General features: G+C 54.1%; 1 protein-coding gene across 1 annotated transcript in view; it reads right to left on the reverse strand.

Annotated features, from left to right (window-relative positions):
- Window positions 1-1,280: 1,280 nt before the first annotated feature.
- The window catches only part of LOC138101670 (centrosome-associated protein CEP250-like), a 57,736-nt gene continuing 37,882 nt past the window's right edge, over window positions 1,281-21,134 (reverse strand). The window contains exons 20-34 of the mRNA XM_068999444.1: window positions 19,286-19,429; window positions 18,549-18,829; window positions 17,191-17,350; window positions 16,403-16,612; window positions 15,405-15,492; window positions 14,651-14,805; window positions 13,377-13,718; window positions 11,206-11,399; window positions 9,820-9,910; window positions 7,345-7,473; window positions 6,608-6,888; window positions 5,250-5,409; window positions 4,428-4,671; window positions 3,662-3,816; window positions 1,281-1,436 (exon numbers count right to left, since the gene is read on the reverse strand). Coding sequence (XP_068855545.1) covers window positions 1,281-1,436; window positions 3,662-3,816; window positions 4,428-4,671; window positions 5,250-5,409; window positions 6,608-6,888; window positions 7,345-7,473; window positions 9,820-9,910; window positions 11,206-11,399; window positions 13,377-13,718; window positions 14,651-14,805; window positions 15,405-15,492; window positions 16,403-16,612; window positions 17,191-17,350; window positions 18,549-18,829; window positions 19,286-19,429 — 2,790 coding nt within the window. The remainder of the gene's footprint in view (window positions 1,437-3,661; window positions 3,817-4,427; window positions 4,672-5,249; window positions 5,410-6,607; window positions 6,889-7,344; window positions 7,474-9,819; window positions 9,911-11,205; window positions 11,400-13,376; window positions 13,719-14,650; window positions 14,806-15,404; window positions 15,493-16,402; window positions 16,613-17,190; window positions 17,351-18,548; window positions 18,830-19,285; window positions 19,430-21,134) is intronic.

The following is a 21,134-nucleotide window of genomic DNA, read 5'->3' on the forward strand; positions in this document are numbered from 1 at the left end:
TGTGATTCTGCTTTTCACCTTGCTAAGTTACCTTATTCTAAACTAGGACCTCAACCCCTGACCTTCTCATCCTCAGCCAGTTCTTGAGTGTTTCCAGGATCAAGAATTCCTCCCACTGGGAGGGTGGCCGAGCACTGGTGCAGGTGCCCAGGGAGGTGGTGGAGTCTCCATCCCTGGAGAGATTCAAAAGCCGCCTGGACACATCCTGGGCAGCCAGCTCTGGGTGGCCCTGATGGAGCAGGGGGCTGGGCAAGGTGACCTCCAGAGGTGCCTCCAGCCTCCCCCAGCCTGAGATTCTGTGACTCGGAGAAAAAACAGGTTGCAGTTTCCTAAGGACAAATGCAAAAGCTCCACATGTGGCAGGATTCTCCTGCCCTCACCAAAGTGGTTCATGTCACGTGTCTCCCATCTGCAGATTCCTCCCTGGAGTGAGGATGCCCCTCAAGGTCACTCCTTGAGGCTGACAGAAATATTTGCCCACGGTCATTGGTTTGGGTGAGAAGCATCAATCTTTAATTATTAATTGGTTTTGCTGGCTTGAATATAACTGCTTCCATGTTGCTTCAAATATAATGCACTCTACCGGAAGTTATAGTTCTCTGTACTGGGTAGTCAATAACTCTGATAAAGGTCTTTTTGTGTAGTCGTAATAAACACTTTATTTTTCTATAAATATATCCTTCATCCTATGGAACACAGTTGTATAAAGGTTCAATTACACCTATTATCCTACAATCCTACAATTACACCTGCAATCCTTTAAACATAAACTATGGACAAAATCTGAGGCTACGACTGCATGCAGCTGCACCCTGTCTCCTCTCTGACAAGCCTAGGAAGTAAGGAGGTCCTTGTGACTCAACGAGAGCATCTCCTGCCTGCTCCCTGCACAGCTCTCCAGGGGTTCCTGCCGGTCTCGGGCCAGCTGTGACTGCAGCAAGGACACCTGAAAGAGGCAGAAAGCCCAGCTCAGACAAGCCCACGTGGGCAGGAGCATCCGCAGCCCCACGGTACCGGCTGTGGGGGCAGACACAGCCTCCAACTCCAGCCCTCACCAACACTCTGCCCTTGGGGAAGGGGAAAGGAACAGGCTCCCACACTGCCCCTGAACGGAGCTCAGATGATCAACAAGTCCAGTTCATGGCTGGCAAACCCTTCCCTCATACAACCCTCAGCCACCACAGGTCGGGGAGAGAGAGTTCCGACAGGATTTAGGAACCCAGCTCTGATTCCCAAAGCACGCATTCGGGCCACTGACCCCTTTCTCCACAGGCTGTGCCTCAGCACGGGGGCTGCAGCTCCCCTGAGCTACTGGAGGACTCTTGTCTTTCAGAGGTTGATGCATTTTTCTGGTCAGACTGGGAGACAGGCAATGTAAAGTAGTCTGGGGGGAACACTCTCCTAAAAGTTCTGATTCTCCTCCCTTCATGTTCATCCTGCACCTTGGATGGGAGAAAGGGTCACAGAAACCTGTCAGCAACCATGGGGCAAAAGGACCTCTGGACATCAAGGCAAGGAGATCTCTGCTCACAGACCCTCAATTGCACCAGACAGCACTGGGGGCAAAGAGCTCTCGCTGGGGGCTGTGCAGGAGAGGCCAGTGTGTGTCCGGGGACACGGGGCCAGGGAGGGAGGCAGCGGAGTGAAGGTGCCTTTGTGAAAGCCATGGGCTGCCACAACAGAGAGAACAAACAAAGGGGTGTGCCCACAGCAGGGACAGGGAGAGGCAAGGAAACAAGCAGAGGACTCCAAAGCACTGCCTGGGCACACGAATCATGATCCAGAGGAGCCTGAGGCTCTGCAGAGGCAGTGAAAGCCCACTTTACCTCAAAAGTTCTCCTGAGCTCACGCTTCTCTGGCTTGTCTTTTGCTGCTGCTGCAACCTGGTCCCGCACACATTCCACACCCCTCCTGGAGTGCTCAGACAGCCGCTTGCCCTCTGCTCCAACAGCCTGCTGGGTGTTCAGAGAGGAGATGATTCCCTTATTTCAAACACCACAAGAGCTGTCCCTCAGAAATCTCCATCTCGGGAAGCATCCTCGAAGCTCCAGCAGTGCAGCTGCTCTTCAGCCCTCGCTACAGAACTCTGCTCACTTCAGTCCATCACTCTGCTCACCTGCTCCATTCCTTTCCACACCAAATCCAACCCACACATGTTGCCTCCCCTTGCCTGGGCACGGGAGAAGCAATTCCCCATGCCCAGCTTTTGGCCTGGAGCTGATTTGAACAGCAGCTCCAGAGCTGCCTCAGTCATTCCAGGCATGCCAGCAAACAATCTGGCAGCCAATGGTCTCTGGCTGGAGCCAGGCAGACACACAAGGCTGCCTGCTGCAGCCCGGGCTGCTTTGCCCAAGCAGGCCTAGACTGACAGGGATTTAGAATCCCACCTCTTCATGGGAAACTTCATTGGAATCTTTGAGAGACGTTGCAGTGGACTGAAGATCAGTGCCAGTGCCTACCTGGAGACAAAGCCTTTCCTTCAAGATGTCCAGGTCTTTCTTCAGAGCCCCTTTGGAAATTTCACTCTTGGTCAGTGCAACACTCAGGACTTGAGCGGTCTCTTGCCATTCCTTCAAAGCAGCAGCCCCATGCTCCAACTGTTCCTGCTTGGCTTCCCTCTCCACTTCCAGTTGTTGGGTGTTTTCCTTGACACTTCGCATCTCCGGTGTTTTCATTTCATTCTTCTTTTTCAGATCTCTCATCTGCTCCTCGTACAATTCCCGTTCACGCTGCCAAAACAGGGAGGTCACTCATTCCCTCTCTCAGTTTGCTTTTCATACCAGATCGGGACTCCTGCCACAGGCAGGCAAAGGCTGCCCCTCTCTCTCTGCCTCTCGGGATGCCTCAGACCTTTGCTGGGACCGCCCTTGACGCTGAGTCTTTCCCAGCTCACTCAGCCCATCCCAGCTCCCTTTCTGCCCTTCCCCGACCTCTTGCAGCTCCACTCGAGTGTTCCTTTGGGGAGCAGCTGCCAGAACTGCAGCCAGGATTCCAAGTCCATGCTAAGCAGGATTTAGGCGGTGCCATGAGGATGTGCTCTCCAGCAGGGAGAAAGGGAAGAGCAAACACCCCCAACATTTCATTCCCTGCAGCTGGGGTGACAGGAGTGGTTTTTGAGCTCTCCTGTGTAGAGTTTCCATGGCACCATCCCCGAGAGCCCCACTGCCCTCTCTTGGAGCAGCAATGGCCACATCAGTCTGTCATTCTCTGCTGCCACTCAGGACGAGTTCTCCCCTTGCAGGCACACGTCCTTATCTGCATCAGCACTTTGCTTTTCTCTCTTTTCTCCCCACTGGCTGCTCTCTGATGGCCAAGGCCAAACACCTTTCTATTAACAGCAAACTTGGCCTTCTCACCCCTCGTTCCAGGTCCAGGTATTTGAAATCTGGACGTGGGTTTGGACACGAGGAATTGCCCAGACCATGCAATGTCCATAGAGACAGTGTGGACATTGAGAACTAGAGGGCACAAAACTCCAGCATGGAGGAAAACCAGCAGCCTCAGCACTAACTGGCTTTGACATGACTACGACATCTTTTCCTCCTTATTCAGAAGAATGCAGTTTGAAAAGCTCAGCTGGAAAGAGGTGCTCCTTAGAACTATTAACACAAGGGCCAAACATAGCTAGGAAATGGCCCTTCATGGCATCTGCCGTTCTCACCAGCACATCCTTCCTTTCCTTCTCCAGGCTCTCCAGTTTCCTCTGCAGAGATGCCACCTCCTGACAAAGAGTCACACCCTCTTCCTTCAGGGCAATGGCCTCTTTCTCCAGGGCAGTTTCTCGAGAGGTCTTCTGGTGTTCTGCCCTCCACATCGCTGCGGCAGGAAGGAGAAGGAGAATGAGAACAGCAAAGCAAAGGCAAACTGATGTGCATCCTGCAGGGACAACAGCACTGTCTTCTTGGCCTGCCTGTGTTTGCCAGCCCCTAAGGCCACAAGGGCTTCCAAAGCTGACAGAAATGAAGGAAACTTCAAGGCAGAGAAAAAAGCAGGAATCCAAGGGGCAAGGTTCAGAGGAATAGGAAAGTGTCTTTACTCTTGGGCTTGTGCAGAGTGAGCAGTCCAAGAGAGACAAAGGAGCGGGGATGCCTGTGCAGCCCTGCTCCAGAGAGGCCAATAGCCTGGGGGCTCTGGCAGGGCCTGGAGTTGGGGGGAATCGAGCTGAGGCATCCAGCTACAGCTCCTCAGCACAGACACAGCACCTGAAAGGCACCACCTGTGCACGGGATCAGCCATAGCACAGCCAGATGGCACTGCCAGCCACAGCATCTTTCTCGAGAAAAAGCTTTCACTGGCACTGGATGGAGAAATCTCCTGCTGGTTGTTCTTCCCCTCTGCCATCTCTGGGCACTTTTCCTCTGCATGGGATCAGAGAGCCCTGCTGGCAAGACAGGATGGGGCAGTGGGTGCGAGAGGAGAAGCTCTACCTTGCTCACTTTCCTCCAACTCCTGCTGCAGCTCCTGGTTGCGAGCCTTCAGATGGTCTATCTGAGCCTGCACCTCCCTCAGCTCCAGCTCCAAAGTCTTACACTGCGTGGCCATGGCCTCTGCTCTTTCCTCAGAGCTCTGGAGCCTCACATGCAGCTCAGACCCCTCAGTTTCCAGCTCCTGCTTCTCCTGAGTAGGCTGGGGAGCCGCCTTCTCGATCACTGCTTCCAGCTCGGCCGGCATCTGGAAGATGGATGCACAGAGCCTCAGGGACAGGGCTGCTCCTGAGGCAGCAGAGCAGGCAGTAGAGCAAGCAACAAAGGAGAAATGATTTCAGGCAAAAAAACATGCCCAAAACAGAAGGCACAGAGCCAAGGATTCCAATGGAAACAAGTGTCCTGAAAATAGGGAAAGGGAGCCAATGGGCATCCTTGAGGCTGCAGCTCTGAACACCGGCTGAACTGGCTGCGCTGGAAGTGCCCTCCCCAGCCTGCCATAGCCACGTCTGTGTGCCCACATTGCTCGGTGCCCAGCACAGGCACCAACTCCATCTGGGACAACACTGCTAACAGAGGGATGGAGAAGCTCCAAAGGAGTCTGCTGCTGCTTCTCCTCCCACATTTCCTGCTGGGACCCGGGAGAGAACGGAGGAAAACATCGGCAGCAGACACCAGATCCAGCCTTGGCCTGTGGGTGCAGCAGCACCCCGGGGCAGAACACGGCAGCAGTGGATGCTGCTGGGAGGAGAAAGCAGTTGGGGCCTCCAAGCCAAAGGTGATGATGTGTGTCCCTGGAGAAGAGGACGCCAGGGCACAGATTACCTGGGTGTTGAGCTTCAGCACTTGTCCTGTGCGGTTTGCACAGAGCTGCTCGGCCTCGCGAAGAGCAGAACGAAATTGAGACACCTGATTGTTCAGTGCCTGGTTCTTTTCTTCCAGTGTTCTGAGGCACAGGTTCTTTTCCTCCAGAGACAGAAGCAGCCTAAAAGGGAAGCATGCAACTCATTACTACACGGTATCACATTTTAGGAACTCTTAGGACTCGCACCACCTCGGGGAAAACTGCTCTGTCTGATGAGGTTTGTCTAAACAACGTGGCTGTTGGTTTGTTCCCCCTGCAGTCACAGCCCAGCATGTGCCCACTCTGCTTTTATTCATGAAAGAATGGGGAGTTCCTGCCTACATGTCCTACCTTCTTCTTGAGATGGGAATGTGAATATAGACCTAACAAAGTCTTGCCATGAAGAGATTAGGGGAGAGGAAGAGTTTTCTTCTGACTACCCAGGCTCCAAGGGGGAAAGGTTTGGTCAACATGGAAGAGACATTTCCTTGCCCCATCTTGTATGTCCAGGTAGGAGGAGCAGCACCCTACAGCCAGAGGATCTCGGGGAAGTTCCCTAAGATTTACCAGCACCCATCCTACTTCCAGCTGGAGAAACAAAGGCCGATAGCAGAAGTGGCAACAGAGCCTTGGAGCACAACCTGATGGAAGATGCAGAAACCTGCAGGCAAGCAAGAGGGCCCTGCCCTTTCTTTGTCTTCTTCTCAAAAGAAGAATCCAGTGGCACTGAAGACCGGCAGGACTTGGTCAGCTGGAGGGGCCCCGCTAACCTTGGTCTTGTCTCTTGCATTCTTTGCACAGTCAGTATTGCCTGTGACTCTGGAGGCTGGCAGGGACCCTGCTTGAGCCCCCCCAGGCACCTGGGGGCATTTTCTGAGGAACGATGCAACAGAGACATTCTTGGTTCTTGGGTGCCTTTGAGGGGAATCTGGCCTAGGTCAGAAATCAGGGCCTTGAGATGGTTCTGCCAAGCAAAGGCATCAGGATGCCAGGCTGCTCCAGATCCCAAAGGCTTCAAGTTACAGGACCCAAGGCGGAGCTGCTGGATGTGTCCAGCTCCTTACACTGCAGCTTGGGCAGTGTTAGCACACCCACCTCACAACAGAACACACCCCTAGAGGGAAAGAGCTACTCCAAAAGCCTTTGTCTTCAGAAAAACTCTAACTGAAGGCTTGAAAGAAAAGAAAATGAAACACAACATCCAGACAACCAGACGCGTCTGCACGGAGAGTTCAGAACTCTGCCACGTAGGAAATGCTGCCAGAGCCCCTGGCAGGTGCAAAGATGGCAAAGAGGGAATCCATTCCCACAAGGCAGAGTCCCACAGGCTTTCATTTACCTGGCTTTTTCCTTCTCTAGGGTGTTCAAGGAAGCCCAAAGTCCCGAATTTTGGCGTGCCACTTCTTCCCATTGACTCCTTTCCATCTCCAAGTTCTTCAGGTGCACTTGCAGCTCCTTGTTCTGATGTTCTGCCTCCTCCAGCATCTTCTGGAGCTGCTCAACCTGCAACAGCTTCTGCCTTGACTGCTTCTGGGCCTCCCTCACATCTTGCCGGGCTCTCTGAACAATCGTTGCCTGGGACTCTCTGGAGGCTGCCAGCTGAGATGTCAACTCTCCCACCTCCAGTCAAACAGAACAAAGCAGTCAGAGGCTACAGCCACAGCCTGTCACTGTCAGCCACAGCAGAGGCTGTGAGAAAAGGCAAAGGCCAACTTTCCATTTCTCCCTGTCCTCAGAGCACCAGATTCACAATGCATACGGACAACTTGTTTCAATCTCTACGTGGCCCACCAAGGGCACCTGAAAAAGCACCTCCCACACCAAGGCCAGCAAGAAGAGGCCAGCAGGAATCCGTGCTGATGGTTGCTGGCCAACAGCCCAGAGGACTAGCCCAGCTGTCCAGGGCAGCAGCTGAGATTCAGCAGAGCACCGAGGGTCCTTCAGAGCAGCTGCCAAGGATCCCAGAGCACGAGGCAGCCCCAGGGACCACCCCAGCAGCTGCTGCTCTGCCATGGAAAAGCAAGAAGGGCACAGACCCCCTGCTGGATGCTGCGGTGCCACTGCTCTTTCACTCACCTGCTTTTGTAGAGCCTCCCTCTGCTCAAGGAGGAGATTCATTTCCTCTTTGATGCCTCGTAGTTCTTCCTCGTGCCTCTTCTGCGCTGCCTGGATTCCCCTCCGAGCTTTCTGCAGCTCAGCTTGCAGCTTTGCCTGGATGGTCTGGCAACAAAATGCAGAGCAACTTCCTGCGACCTGCCCTCAGGCTCAGCTTTTCCCACTTGCTCTCTCAAAATCCCATTCCTTCAGCGACTTCTTTTGGCTTCTCTACCCAGCTCTGCTTCCATTGTAAGCCTTGCTTCCCGGGCCTGAGCTCTGGAGTTTGCCAGGCTCTGTGCTGCCAGGGCCTGAAGCAGCCCTTGCCTCCTGACTCCCAGCACCTGCCTTTTGTGCCCTTGCCACTGCCCTGCACTCTGTTCCCTGCCTGCTCAGACTTACCTGCCCCTTCTCTTGCTGCTCTTTCACCTCCTGCCTGAGCTGCTGCACCTGCTGGCAGGCTTGGCTTAGCTGTCCCCGAGTTTGGAGCAGTGTCTCTGATAAAGAATTCTTCTCCTTCTGCTTTTCCAGCAGGACCTGCACAGAAGGAAAGAGCAGAGGGCTTGACACTTCCCCTGCAAACTCTGTGTGGCAAGAGGCAAAGACTGATGGGCTCACGCGCTCTCAGAGCACTCGGCTGCTGTTCCCCTGGGCCACTGTCTGCCCTGGGGGGGACACAGCTTCCCAGAGAGTGACTTAGAACACAGCCCAGGAGACATCTCTGGGTTGCTGTTCAGAAATACTCCAGGCGAGTCTTTAAAAAGATTTGTCTCTTGTCAGTGTTCCCGCTGCGCCCTCCCTGTGCCCACAAAAGAAAAGTCCTACAAACTCAGTTTGGCTATGGACACCGACCAGTACACACCAAAAGAGGACCCTTAAGAGAACAGTGAAGATCCTCCAAGGTAAGTCTTAGGAAAACAGAGCACAAGAGCAGCACAAAAATCCCAACGGAAAGCTGATGTTTCTGCCGGGCTTCCTGTGAGAGGGCTCATTCCTGGGCCCAAAGATAGCCCTGTTCACCTTTCACCTCCCCAAATTCAATGTAGAAGACATGGAGGGCATGCTCCACACAGCCCCATAGCCTGCCATCTCCCACAGCTCCAGCCTTGCAAAAAATCACACCAATTCTCCTTGCACAATCATTACCTCTCGCTTGGCATTTTCAAATCTAGTTTGTTCCTCTTGTCTTTGAGCCTGCAGGGTGGCAACTTTCTGCCTCATCTCAAACAGCACCTTCTGGTGCTCCTGCTCTCTCTCTGCCTTCTCTTTTCCCCATTGCTGCAGCATCTCCTGTATGTCTGCATGGTACCTTTCCCGCTCAATTGCCTGAGGAGGGGAGGAAAAATCTTCAAGTTGAAGTCCCCAGGCAAGCTCCTCGCTGAAAAACGTGAAGCTTCATCCCTCCCACAAACCCCAACCTGAAAAGACAACAGCACTGGCTCTCTGCTCTCCAGAAACCGTGTCCTGTCAGGGAATTTAAAAGGAGGCTCAGCAGGTGCAAGGATCCCAGAACCATGGAATCATTTCTGTTGGGAAAGACCTGCACAAGCATTGAGTCCAACCATTCAGAAAAGGAGGTGTCACCTTCTGGCACCCTGATGCCCCAGTCACAAGGACTGAAGGACCGGGGCCTGTTCCATTTGCTTCCAGCCCAAAGCTAATCCCTCTGTCCACCGTGGGAGCACAGCAAGACAGGAACCGAGTTCCCACGCCTGCAGCCAGCAGCACTGTTGGCATCTGCTCCACGCTGGCATCTGCTCCGTGGCAGGTGGGACTCGGGGAAGATCCTGCCCTGGGCCGCCACGCTTTGGGTGGGCACTGCCCAAGCTGCTCTGGAACTCGCCTTACGCCCTCACGGAAGCCGTGGCTGCATTTACTGGCCCAGCACCATCCTGTGGGTCTTCACGCGCCTCCAAGTCCGAGCCGCCGCCTCTCCTGCCCGGCCCAGCAGCGGGAGGCCTCTGGCAGAGGACTGCTGCCCTTTCACACCCTCAGGCTCTGCTGGTGCTAAACCAGCCCCCAGGGCCAGCTTGGACAATTCAGAAGCGTATTGTCACCTACCAGGTCTTGCAGGAGCTTGTTTATTTCCACCTGCTGAGCAGTTCCCTGAAGCCTGAGGCTTTTGTGACACTGCTGCTCTACCTGCAAGAGCTGTTGTGCTGTGTCTTCCTGCTCCTGCTTCCTGAGAGCTCTCTCTGCTTCCAGCTCACGTTGGAGGCACTTCACTTCTCCTGCAAACACGACCAACAGCAAGATTCAGAGTCTTTACTGCCTTTACTGACTCAGGCCCTTTCAGTGTCAGCGTAGGAGGGCCCTGCCTCCAGCGCCACCGCTCCTCAGAAGCCCTGCAGACAGAGGAGGCTTTACAGCAGCTTCTCTAGGTGGGGCGGCACCACAAACAAAGCACACGAGGTTCTCACCTTGTAGCGCCTCCTTGGCCTGTGTGACTGTGAGCACTTGAGCCTCCAGATGGTTGCTGGTGATCTCCAGCTGGGATATCTGCTGCTGAGCAGCAAACAGGCTGGATTCCAGGTTCTCCTTCGCTGACCTACAGGTTGCAAATACGGAGAGACATGAGCTGCTCGCTCCTGACACTCCCGGGCAGTTATTCCAGGACAACGTGGCTCAAGATGCCCAGGCCTGAGAATGCAAAACGGGTCGCATGGAAACTTGTACAGAGAAGGCCCATTTGTGCCATTTCAGTAGCAAAGCAGGGCCCTCTGAGGGAGTGCCCAGGCCTTCCTTATGGCCTGGCACAGCACAGACAGCCCAGCCCAACGTGACCTCAACAGCCGAACCTTCAGCTGCTCTTCCTGACCTATGACCCTGGCTAGCTGTGCCCACACAGGCTGGGCCGAGGAGCAAAAGCCCAGCCTCTGCTCACAGCCCTTCTCTCATCAGCACTTCCAAGCTGCTCTGCAGGGGGACAGAACAGACTCTCGTCCTGGCTCACTCCTGACTTGTTAACTCTCTTCATCATGGACATAAAGGTACATAATTTTCCAGACACTCTGTATTTAAGAGACTTCAGAACTACTTTGCATGATACAGTAAAATCTCATGGTCATGGCAGCACTTGTAAAAATTCAGAACACCATGTTGTCTGAACAACAACTACCTGAATGCAGAGACTGCAGTTTAAGCTCCTGCACGGTCAAGGAATAGACTTGCCACCTTTCTTTTAGTGTTGCCAGCTAAGCAGGCAGTAGCCCAAGTCTTGTCCTTCTTTGGAGAGTGAGAGGGACCATCCAAAAGGACCTTGGCAGGTTTGACAGGTGGGTGCCCATCAACACAGCAAGAATCCCCAGGGGCTGTCAACAATTCCAAAGAGGTTTCCCTGCTGCTCTCTAAGCAGCTCTAGGTCCTGCCTCACACTTCTCAAGAGTGTGCTTGGAAGCAGAAGGCCCTCAGCATTTTCAGCAGGAGCCTCTGGCTTCCCCCTGAATGGCAGCATGCTACTGCCAACATCCCAAGGTCAGAGCCTGGAGTTCTGAAGATGAAGCTTCAGTTCTGAAGATCAGGATTGTGTCAAGCTACTTAGGAAGGAAAGAGGGATGTTCAATGCCCAGCACAAGGAACTAAACCCAAGAGAAACTTGAGGTTTCACTCAACAGCTGCATGGTTTAAGTACTACTCAATTCAGGGCCGGGTGGCTTGCTTTTGACTTCCCACACGAGTGTGCTTGGCGGCACAAACAGGAGCCCAAGGCTCACAACAGCTTTGCTGGCTTTAGATGTCAGAAAAATAACCTTCACATTGTGGCATATTTCTTTTTCTTGAGACTTCCATTTTCTGTCCATGCAAGGTAAAAGCATCCGGAAAGGGTCTCCTCCCTGCCTTTACCTGGTCTCTGCCAGCTGCTTGGAAAGGTCTTGTTGGTGACGCTCCATGGCTGCCAGTCGGCCCTCAAGGGCAGCCTTCTCCCGGCCCAGCAGCTCCTTCTCTCTGCACACCTGGGCCAGTGCGTGCCCTTGGCCAGAGGGCTCCTGGTGCAGCTGCTCCAGAGCCCTGCTCAATGACTCTTGCTCCTGGGAAACCTGGAAGCAGGACAAGGTACAGCTCGAGCCCTTCCTCAGGAGCCCTGTGCAGAGCCAGCCAGTGCCACCTCGCAGGCAGCCAGAGGACAGGGAGCTCCCGTGCTCTGGGCTCAAAGTTTCACAGCATCTGCCCTCTGCAGCTCCGATACCCTGGGCTGCCAAAAGCCTCTGGCACTGTTACCTTGGAAGTGCTGTGTCAGGCCCTGCTGGCTTGCCTGGCACCAGATTGCTCCTTCCCAACAAACATCCCTGCCCCAAATTCTGTGTTGTCACCCAAAAATACTGCATCTTCCACAACTGCCAATACACTTGACTCTAAGCACCAGCAGTGCAGCTGCTGTTCAGCCCTCGCTACAGAACTCTGCTCACTTCAGTCCATCACTGCTCACCCCCACGTGTTGCCTCCCCTTGCCTGGGCAAGGGAGAAGCAGATCCCCATGCCCGGCTTTTGGCCTGGAGCTGATCTGAACAGCAAGCTCCTGCACAGCCAGCCCAGGGACAGGGAGCAAACTCTCCTTCTCCCAAACTTCAGAGCATTCCACATGGGAGCAGAGCACAATGTGAGCAACGAAGCCCACGGGGAGAATGAGCCTTCAAGCACTGCTGAGGCCACGAAACTCCTCCAACTCTTCTTTCCTGACACCACGGGCTTGTGGCTGCTGGGCTGGCTGGCAGCAGAGAGCCAGCTGCTCCCACCTCCTGCTGGCTCTGCAGCGGGTGCAGCCACAGCAGCTCCAGCACGGTGCCCTCTGTCTGCTCTGGAGCAGAGGAGCTGCCAGCCCTGGGAGCAGCGCTCAGGGCTTGCCTGGCTTGGGGAAAACAGCTCAGCTCACAGCTGCTACTCTGCTTTCTGAGGGACATGTGCCTTGCCAAGGGTTGTGTTCCTCCCACCAAGGAAGATGATGTTCTCACCTGTCCAGAAGTCGACCTGCTGTGCTGGGAAGACGGGGGAGCATCCACTCTAATGGTATCCGAGAGGTAAACATTCCCAAAGATTCTCTGGACACTCCTCCCTTCAGGTTCCACCTGCAGGTTGGATGGGAGAAAGGGTCACAGAAACCTGTCAGCAAACATGGGGCAAAAGGACCTCTGGACATCAAGGCAAGGAGATCTCTGCTCACAGACCCTCAATTGCACCAGACAGCACTGGGGGCAAAGAGCTCTCGCTGGGGGCTGTGCAGGAGAGGCCAGTGTGTGTCCGGGGACACGGGGCCAGGGAGGGAGGCAGCGGAGTGAAGGTGCCTTTGTGAAAGCCATGGGCTGCCACAACAGAGAGAACAAACAAAGTGGTGTGCCCACAGCAGGGACAGGGAGAGGCAAGGAAACAAGCAGAGGACTCCAAAGCACTGCCTGGGCACACGAGTCATGATCCAGAGGAGCCTGAGGCTCTGCAGAGGCAGTGAAAGCCCACTTTACCTCAAAAGTTCTCCTGAGCTCACGCTTCTCTGGCTTGTCTGCTGCTGCTGCTGCAACCTGGTCCCGCACACATTCCACACCCCTCCTGGAGTGCTCAGACAGCCGCTTGCCCTCTGCTCCAACAGCCTGCTGGGTATTCAGAGAGGAGATGATTCCCTTATTTCAAACACCACAAGAGCTGTCCCTCAGAAATCTCCATCTCGGGAAGCATCCTCGAAGCTCCAGCAGTGCAGCTGCTCTTCAGCCCTCACTACAGAACTCTGCTCACTTCAGTCCATCACTCTGCTCACCTGCTCCATTCCTTTCCACACCAAATCCAACCCACACATGTTGCCTCCCCTTGCCTGGGCACGGGAGAAGCAATTCCCCATGCCCAGCTTTTGGCCTGGAGCTGATTTGAACAGCAGCTCCAGAGCTGCCTCAGTCATTCCAGGCATGCCAGCAAACAATCTGGCAGCCAATGGTCTCTGGCTGGAGCCAGGCAGACACACAAGGCTGCCTGCTGCAGCCCGGGCTGCTTTGCCCAAGCAGGCCTAGACTGACAGGGATTTAGAATCCCACCTCTTCATGGGAAACTTCATTGGAATCTTTGAGAGACGTTGCAGTGGACTGAAGATCAGTGCCAGTGCCTACCTGGAGACAAAGCCTTTCCTTCAAGATGTCCAGGTCTTTCTTCAGAGCCCCTTTGGAAATTTCACTCTTGGTCAGTGCAACACTCAGGACTTGAGCGGTCTCTTGCCATTCCTTCAAAGCAGCAGCCCCATGCTCCAACTGTTCCTGCTTGGCTTCCCTCTCCACTTCCAGTTGTTGGGTGTTTTCCTTGACACTTCGCATCTCCGGTGTTTTCATTTCATTCTTCTTTTTCAGATCTCTCATCTGCTCCTCGTACAATTCCCGTTCACGCTGCCAAAACAGGGAGGTCACTCATTCCCTCTCTCAGTTTGCTTTTCATACCAGATCAGGACTCCTGCCACAGGCAGGCAAAGGCTGCCCCTCTCTCTCTGCCTCTCGGGATGCCTCAGACCTTTGCTGGGACCGCCCTTGACGCTGAGTCTTTCCCAGCTCACTCAGCCCATCCCAGCTCCCTTTCTGCCCTTCCCCGACCTCTTGCAGCTCCACTCGAGTGTTCCTTTGGGGAGCAGCTGCCAGAACTGCAGCCAGGATTCCAAGTCCACGCTAAGCAGGATTTAGGCGGTGCCATGAGGATGTGCTCTCCAGCAGGGAGAAAGGGAAGAGCAAACACCCCCAACATTTCATTCCCTGCAGCTGGGGTGACAGGAGTGGTTTTTGAGCTCTCCTGTGTAGAGTTTCCATGGCACCATCCCCGAGAGCCCCACTGCCCTCTCTTGGAGCAGCAATGGCCACATCAGTCTGTCATTCTCTGCTGCCACTCAGGACGAGTTCTCCCCTTGCAGGCACACGTCCTTATCTGCATCAGCACTTTGCTTTTCTCTCTTTTCTCCCCACTGGCTGCTCTCTGATGGCCAAGGCCAAACACCTTTCTATTAACAGCAAACTTGGCCTTCTCACCCCTCGTTCCAGGTCCAGGTATTTGAAATCTGGACGTGGGTTTGGACACGAGGAATTGCCCAGACCATGCAATGTCCATAGAGACAGTGTGGACATTGAGAACTACAGGGCACAAAACTCCAGCATGGAGGAAAACCAGCAGCCTCAGCACTAACTGGCTTTGACATGACTACGACATCTTTTCCTCCTTATTCAGAAGAATGCAGTTTGAAAAGCTCAGCTGGAAAGAGGTGCTCCTTAGAACTATTAACACAAGGGCCAAACATAGCTAGGAAATGGCCCTTCATGGCATCTGCCGTTCTCACCAGCACATCCTTCCTTTCCTTCTCCAGGCTCTCCAGTTTCCTCTGCAGAGATGCCACCTCCTGACAAAGAGTCACACCCTCTTCCTTCAGGGCAATGGCCTCTTTCTCCAGGGCAGTTTCTCGAGAGGTCTTCTGGTGTTCTGCCCTCCACATCGCTGCAGCAGGAAGGAGAAGGAGAATGAGAACAGCAAAGCAAAGGCAAACTGATGTGCATCCTGCAGGGACAACAGCACTGTCTTCTTGGCCTGCCTGTGTTTGCCAGCCCCTAAGGCCGCAAGGGCTTCCAAAGCTGACAGAAATGAAGGAGAAAAAAGCAGGACTCCAAGGGGCAAGGTTCAGAGGAATAGGAAAGTGTCTTTACTCTTGGGCTTGTGCAGAGTGAGCAGTCCAAGAGAGACAAAGGAGCGGGGATGCCTGTGCAGCCCTGCTCCAGAGAGGCCAATAGCCTGGGGGCTCTGGCAGGGCCTGGAGTTGGGGGGAATCGAGCTGAGGCATCCAGCTACAGCTCCTCAGCACAGACACAGCACCTGAAAGGCACCACCTGTGCACGGGATCAGCCATAGCACAGCCAGATGGCACTGCCAGCCACGGCATCTTCCTCGAGAAAAAGCTTTCACTGGCACTGGATGGAGAAATCTCCTGCTGGTTGTTCTTCCCCTCTGCCATCTCTGGGCACTGCCCTTTTCCTCTGTGTGGCATCAGAGATCCCTGCTGGGACAGGATGGGGCAGCGGGTGGGAGAGGTGAAGCTGTACCTGCTTGAATTTCTTCCAACTGTTTCAGCAGCTCCTGATTGCTGGCTCTGAGATTGTCCCTCTCAGCCTGCCCCATGCCCAGCTCCAGCTCCAAGGCCTGTATCTTCTTCCTTGCATCATTCTGGAAGAGGCAAGAGGAACAGAATCACCTGTCAGTGCCACTGCTGGCAGGAGACAAAGGGCTACAAACACTAAAGCAGAAATAGCCCAGGTGGGAGAGGGCAGCTGGACCGTACTGGTAGATGTGATCGTGATCCTCCTTCCTCCCCATGCTAGTGAGACAACCCCCCTACAAGAACTTCCACCCATCCTGGCCTTGGCACTCTGCTTGTCCAGCAGCCCAGCAGCAGGACAGGATTTCTGGGTGCATATTACCAGATCTTTCTGGGAATGCTCCAGGTGCTGCTGCAGGTCTTGCAGAGCTGCTGACACTCTGTCCACTGTGAGCTCTGCGGGGACATCCCCATCCTGAGAAGCACTTAGGCCCAAGACATGACCCTTTTCTGAAAAGAGAAGACATTCTCTTTCAAGATTTAATCCAACAGTCTCCAACAAACAAGGCCTCTTTCTACCTAGGAGGAGGTGCCTTTGTCATTGTCCTAGAGCTCGCCTTGCAGCAGGATGTGTGTCACAGGCTGACGTTATTTTGATGACCACTAATGTCAGCACTGCCCCAAAGACAACTGCATGGGCCCTGTGGCTTGACAGGACTTGGGCCCTTCTCCCTTCTGACTCTAATCACTTCTCTACAAACAAACATGGACTTGTGTCTCTGCAGGGAGACAAGACTTCCCAAGGCCTGAGTCAGCCTGAACTGACAGGGTGAGTGTGTCATACCAGGATGACCAGGAACCACCCCCTCGCTCCACCTGCTCTCCCAGCCTCCCACACTTGCCTGAGCTCCAGGTGACCAAGTCTCTGCTATCCCTGATCACGTGGTGGAGAACCAGGAGCAGTTTGTCCAGCTGGGATTGAGTTTCCTGGTGAGCACCACTGGCCTGCTGACACTTTGTGGCCAAGGCCTCTGCTCTGTTCTCAGAGCTCTGGAGCTTCCTACGCAGCTCAGACACCTCAGCCTCCAGCACCTGCACAGAGTCCCTCAAGCTCCGTTCTCCTGCTCGGGACTCCTCCAGCTCCTGCAGCAGCTGCTTCTCTCGAGTTGCCTGGGTAGCCTCCATCTCCAGCACTGCCTTCTGCAGGGCCCGCATCTGGAAGATGGATGCACAGAGCCTCAGGGACAGGGCTGCTCCTGAGGCAGCAGAGCAGGCAGTAGAGCAAGTAACAAAGGAGAAATGACTTCAGGCAAAAAAACATGCCCAAAACAGAAGGCACAGAGCCAAGGATTCCAATGGAAACAAGTGTCCTGAAAATAGGGAAAGGGAGCCAATGGGCATCCTTGAGGCTGCAGCTCTGAACACCGGCTGAACTGGCTGCGCTGGAAGTGCCCTCCCCAGCCTGCCATAGCCACGTCTGTGTGCCCACATTGCTCGGTGCCCAGCACAGGCACCAACTCCATCTGGGACAACACTGCTAACAGAGGGATGGAGAAGCTCCAAAGGAGTCTGCTGCTGCTTCTCCTCCCACATTTCCTGCTGGGAGCCGGGAGAGAACGGAGGAAAACATCGGCAGCAGACACCAGATCCAGCCTTGGCCTGTGGGTGCAGCAGCACCCCGGGGCAGAACACGGCAGCAGTGGATGCTGCTGGGAGGGGAAAGCAGTTGGGGCCTCCAAGCCAAAGGTGATGATGTGTGTCCCTGGAGAAGAGGACGCCAGGGCACAGATTACCTGGGCGTTGAGCTTCAGCACTTGTCCTGTGCGGTTTGCACAGAGCTGCTCGGCCTCGCGAAGAGCAGAACGAAATTGAGACACCTGATTGTTCAGTGCCTGGTTCTTTTCTTCCAGTGTTCTGAGGCACAGGTTCTTTTCCTCCAGAGACAGAAGCAGCCTAAAAGGGAAGCATGCAACTCATTACTACACGGTATCACATTTTAGGAACTCTTAGGACTCGCACCACCTCGGGGAAAACTGCTCTGTCTGATGAGGTTTGTCTAAACAACGTGGCTGTTTGTTTGTTCCCCCTGCAGTCACAGCCCAGCATGTGCCCACTCTGCTTTTATTCATGAAAGAATGAGGAGTTCCTGCCTACATGTCCTACCTTCTTCTTGAGATGGGAATGTGAATATAGACCTAACAAAGTCTTGCCATGAAGAGATTAGGGGAGAGGAAGAGTTTTCTTCTGACTACCCAGGCTCCAAGGGGGAAAGGTTTGGTCAACATGGAAGAGACATTTCCTTGCCCCATCTTGTATGTCCAGGTAGGAGGAGCAGCACCCTACAGCCAGAGGATCTCGGGGAAGTTCCCTAAGATCTACCAGCACCCATCCTACTTCCAGCTGGAGAAACAAAGGCCGATAGCAGAAGTGGCAACAGAGCCTTGGAGCACAATCTGATGGAAGATGCAGAAACCTGCAGGCAAGCAAGAGGGCCCTGCCCTTTCTTTGTCTTCTTCTCGAAAGAAGAATCCTGTGGCAATGAAGACTGGCAGGACTTGGTCAGCTGGAGGGGCCCCGCTAACCTTGGTCTTGTCTCTTGCATTCTTTGCACAGTCAGTATTGCCTGTGACTCTGGAGGCTGGCAGGGACCCTGCTTGAGCCCCCCCAGGCACCTGGGGGCATTTTCTGAGGAACGATGCAACAGAGACATTCTTGGTTCTTGGGTGCCTTTGAGGGGAATCTGGCCTAGGTCAGCAATCAGGGCCTTGAGATGGTTCTGCCAAGCAAAGGCATCAGGATGCCAGGCTGCTCCAGATCCCAAAGGCTTCAAGTTACAGGACCCAAGGCGGAGCTGCTGGATGTGTCCAGCTCCTTACACTGCAGCTTGGGCAGTGTTAGCACACCCACCTCACAACAGAACACACCCCTAGAGGGAAAGAGCTACTCCAAAAGCCTTTGTCTTCAGAAAAACTCTAACTGAAGGCTTGAAAGAAAAGAAAATGAAACACAACATCCAGACAACCAGACGCGTCTGCACGGAGAGTTCAGAACTCTGCCACGTAGGAAATGCTGCCAGAGCCCCTGGCAGGTGCAAAGATGGCAAAGAGGGAATCCATTCCCACAAGGCAGAGTCCCACAGGCTTTCATTTACCTGGCTTTTTCCTTCTCTAGGGTGTTCAAGGAAGCCCAAAGTCCCGAATTTTGGCGTGCCACTTCTTCCCATTGACTCCTTTCCATCTCCAAGTTCTTCAGGTGCACTTGCAGCTCCTTGTTCTGATGTTCTGCCTCCTCCAGCATCTTCTGGAGCTGCTCAACCTGCAACAGCTTCTGCCTTGACTGCTTCTGGGCCTCCCTCACATCTTGCCGGGCTCTCTGAACAATCGTTGCCTGGGACTCTCTGGAGGCTGCCAGCTGAGATGTCAACTCTCCCACCTCCAGTCAAACAGAACAAAGCAGTCAGAGGCTACAGCCACAGCCTGTCACTGTCAGCCACAGCAGAGGCTGTGAGAAAAGGCAAAGGCCAACTTTCCATTTCTCCCTGTCCTCAGAGCACCAGATTCACAATGCATACGGACAACTTGTTTCAATCTCTACGTGGCCCACCAAGGGCACCTGAAAAAGCACCTCCCACACCAAGGCCAGCAAGAAGAGGCCAGCAGGAATCCGTGCTGATGGTTGCTGGCCAACAGCCCAGAGGACTAGCCCAGCTGTCCAGGGCAGCAGCTGAGATTCAGCAGAGCACCGAGGGTCCTTCAGAGCAGCTGCCAAGGAGCCCAGAGCACGAGGCAGCCCCAGGGACCACCCCAGCAGCTGCTGCTCTGCCATGGAAAAGCAAGAAGGGCACAGACCCCCTGCTGGATGCTGCGGTGCCTCTGCTGTTTCACTCACCTGCTTTTGTAGAGCCTCCCTCTGCTCAAGGAGGAGATTCATTTCCTCTTTGATGCCTCGTAGTTCTTCCTTGTGCCTCTTCTGCGCTGCCTGGATTCCCCTCCGAGCTTTCTGCAGCTCAGCTTGCAGCTTTGCCTGGATGGTCTGGCAACAAAATGCAGAGCAACTTCCTGCGACCTGCCCTCAGGCTCAGCTTTTCCCACTTGCTCTCTCAAAATCCCATTCCTTCAGCGACTTCTTTTGGCTTCTCTACCCAGCTCTGCTTCCATTGTAAGCCTTGCTTCCCGGGCCTGAGCTCTGGAGCTTGCCAGGCTCTGTGCTGCCAGGGCCTGAAGCAGCCCTTGCCTCCTGACTCCCAGCACCTGCCTTTTGTGCCCTTGCCACTGCCCTGCACTCTGTTCCCTGCCTGCTCAGACTTACCTGCCCCTTCTCTTGCTGCTCTTTCACCTCCTGCCTGAGCTGCTGCACCTGCTGGCAGGCTTGGCTTAGCTGTCCCCGAGTTTGGAGCAGTGTCTCTGATAAAGAATTCTTCTCCTTCTGCTTTTCCAGCAGGACCTGCACAGAAGGAAAGAGCAGAGGGCTTGACACTTCCCCTGCAAACTCTGTGTGGCAAGAGGCAAAGACTGATGGGCTCACGCGCTCTCAGAGCACTCGGCTGCTGCTCCCCTGGGCCACTGTCTGCCCTGGGGGGGACACAGCTTCCCAGAGAGTGACTTAGAACACAGCCCAGGAGACATCTCTGGGTTGCTGTTCAGAAATACTCCAGGCGAGTCTTTAAAAAGATTTGTCTCTTGTCAGCGTTCCTGCTGCGCCCTCCCTGTGCCCACAAAAGAAAAGTCCTACAAACTCAGTTTGGCTATGGACACCGACCAGTACACACCAAAAGAGGACCCTTAAGAGAACAGTGAAGATCCTCCAAGGTAAGTCTTAGGAAAACAGAGCACAAGAGCAGCACAAAAATCCCAACGGAAAGCTGATGTTTCTGCCGGGCTTCCTGTGAGAGGGCTCATTCCTGGGCCCAAAGATAGCCCTGTTCACCTTTCACCTCCCCAAATTCAATGTAGAAGACATGGAGGGCATGCTCCACACAGCCCCATAGCCTGCCATCTCCCACAGCTCCAGCCTTGCAAAAAATCACACCAGTTCTCCTTGCACACTCCCTTACCAACAAAATGTCTATCAGGATCTATTCCAGTGCTGGACATTTTCAGGATGGTTGAGGAAAGCAATTTTGCTTGCTGAAGCAAGTGAAAATTCACAGGGTTTCTCCTTCTCGGACAAAACCCACATCAAAGTGTCCCCTCCTCCAGTGTGCAAAGCAGCTCTCTGCAACGAGGGCATGCCTGGCAGGGAAACGGCTCTTGTGGTGAGCAGTCCTTTAGTGACTGATGGCAGTCTGGCTGATGTGGCCAAAGCAGACTCTCTTTGTGCAGCAGTTCACACCGACAATACCATTTACTTGTCTTACACAAAGAAGGTGTCTCATGGCCCTTGCTGGTATTCAAGCCTGAAGACTACACTGTGGTTTTGAGCTTTTCTCTTCAAAAGCAAAACCTCTGCTGGGTATTTGCCAAACCTACCACATACTCCAGAACTGAGACTGTCTGACAGAGACCATCAGAAACAAACCCTTCTCTCACAGCTCTCCTGTAACACCCAATCCAAACCTCCCCCGGCACACTTGGGGCCGTTTCCTCTTGTCCTGTCCCTTGTTCCCTGGGAGCAAAGACCAACCCTCACCTGGCTGCACCTTCCTGTCACAGGGAGTTGGAGAGAGCGAGAAGGTGTCCCCTGAACCTCCTTTTCTCCAGGCTCAGCCCCCCCAGCTCCCTCAGCCACTCCTTGTCAC

Source organism: Aphelocoma coerulescens, unplaced genomic scaffold (assembly GCF_041296385.1).
Source record: "Aphelocoma coerulescens isolate FSJ_1873_10779 unplaced genomic scaffold, UR_Acoe_1.0 HiC_scaffold_39, whole genome shotgun sequence".
NCBI lineage: Eukaryota > Metazoa > Chordata > Aves > Passeriformes > Corvidae > Aphelocoma > Aphelocoma coerulescens.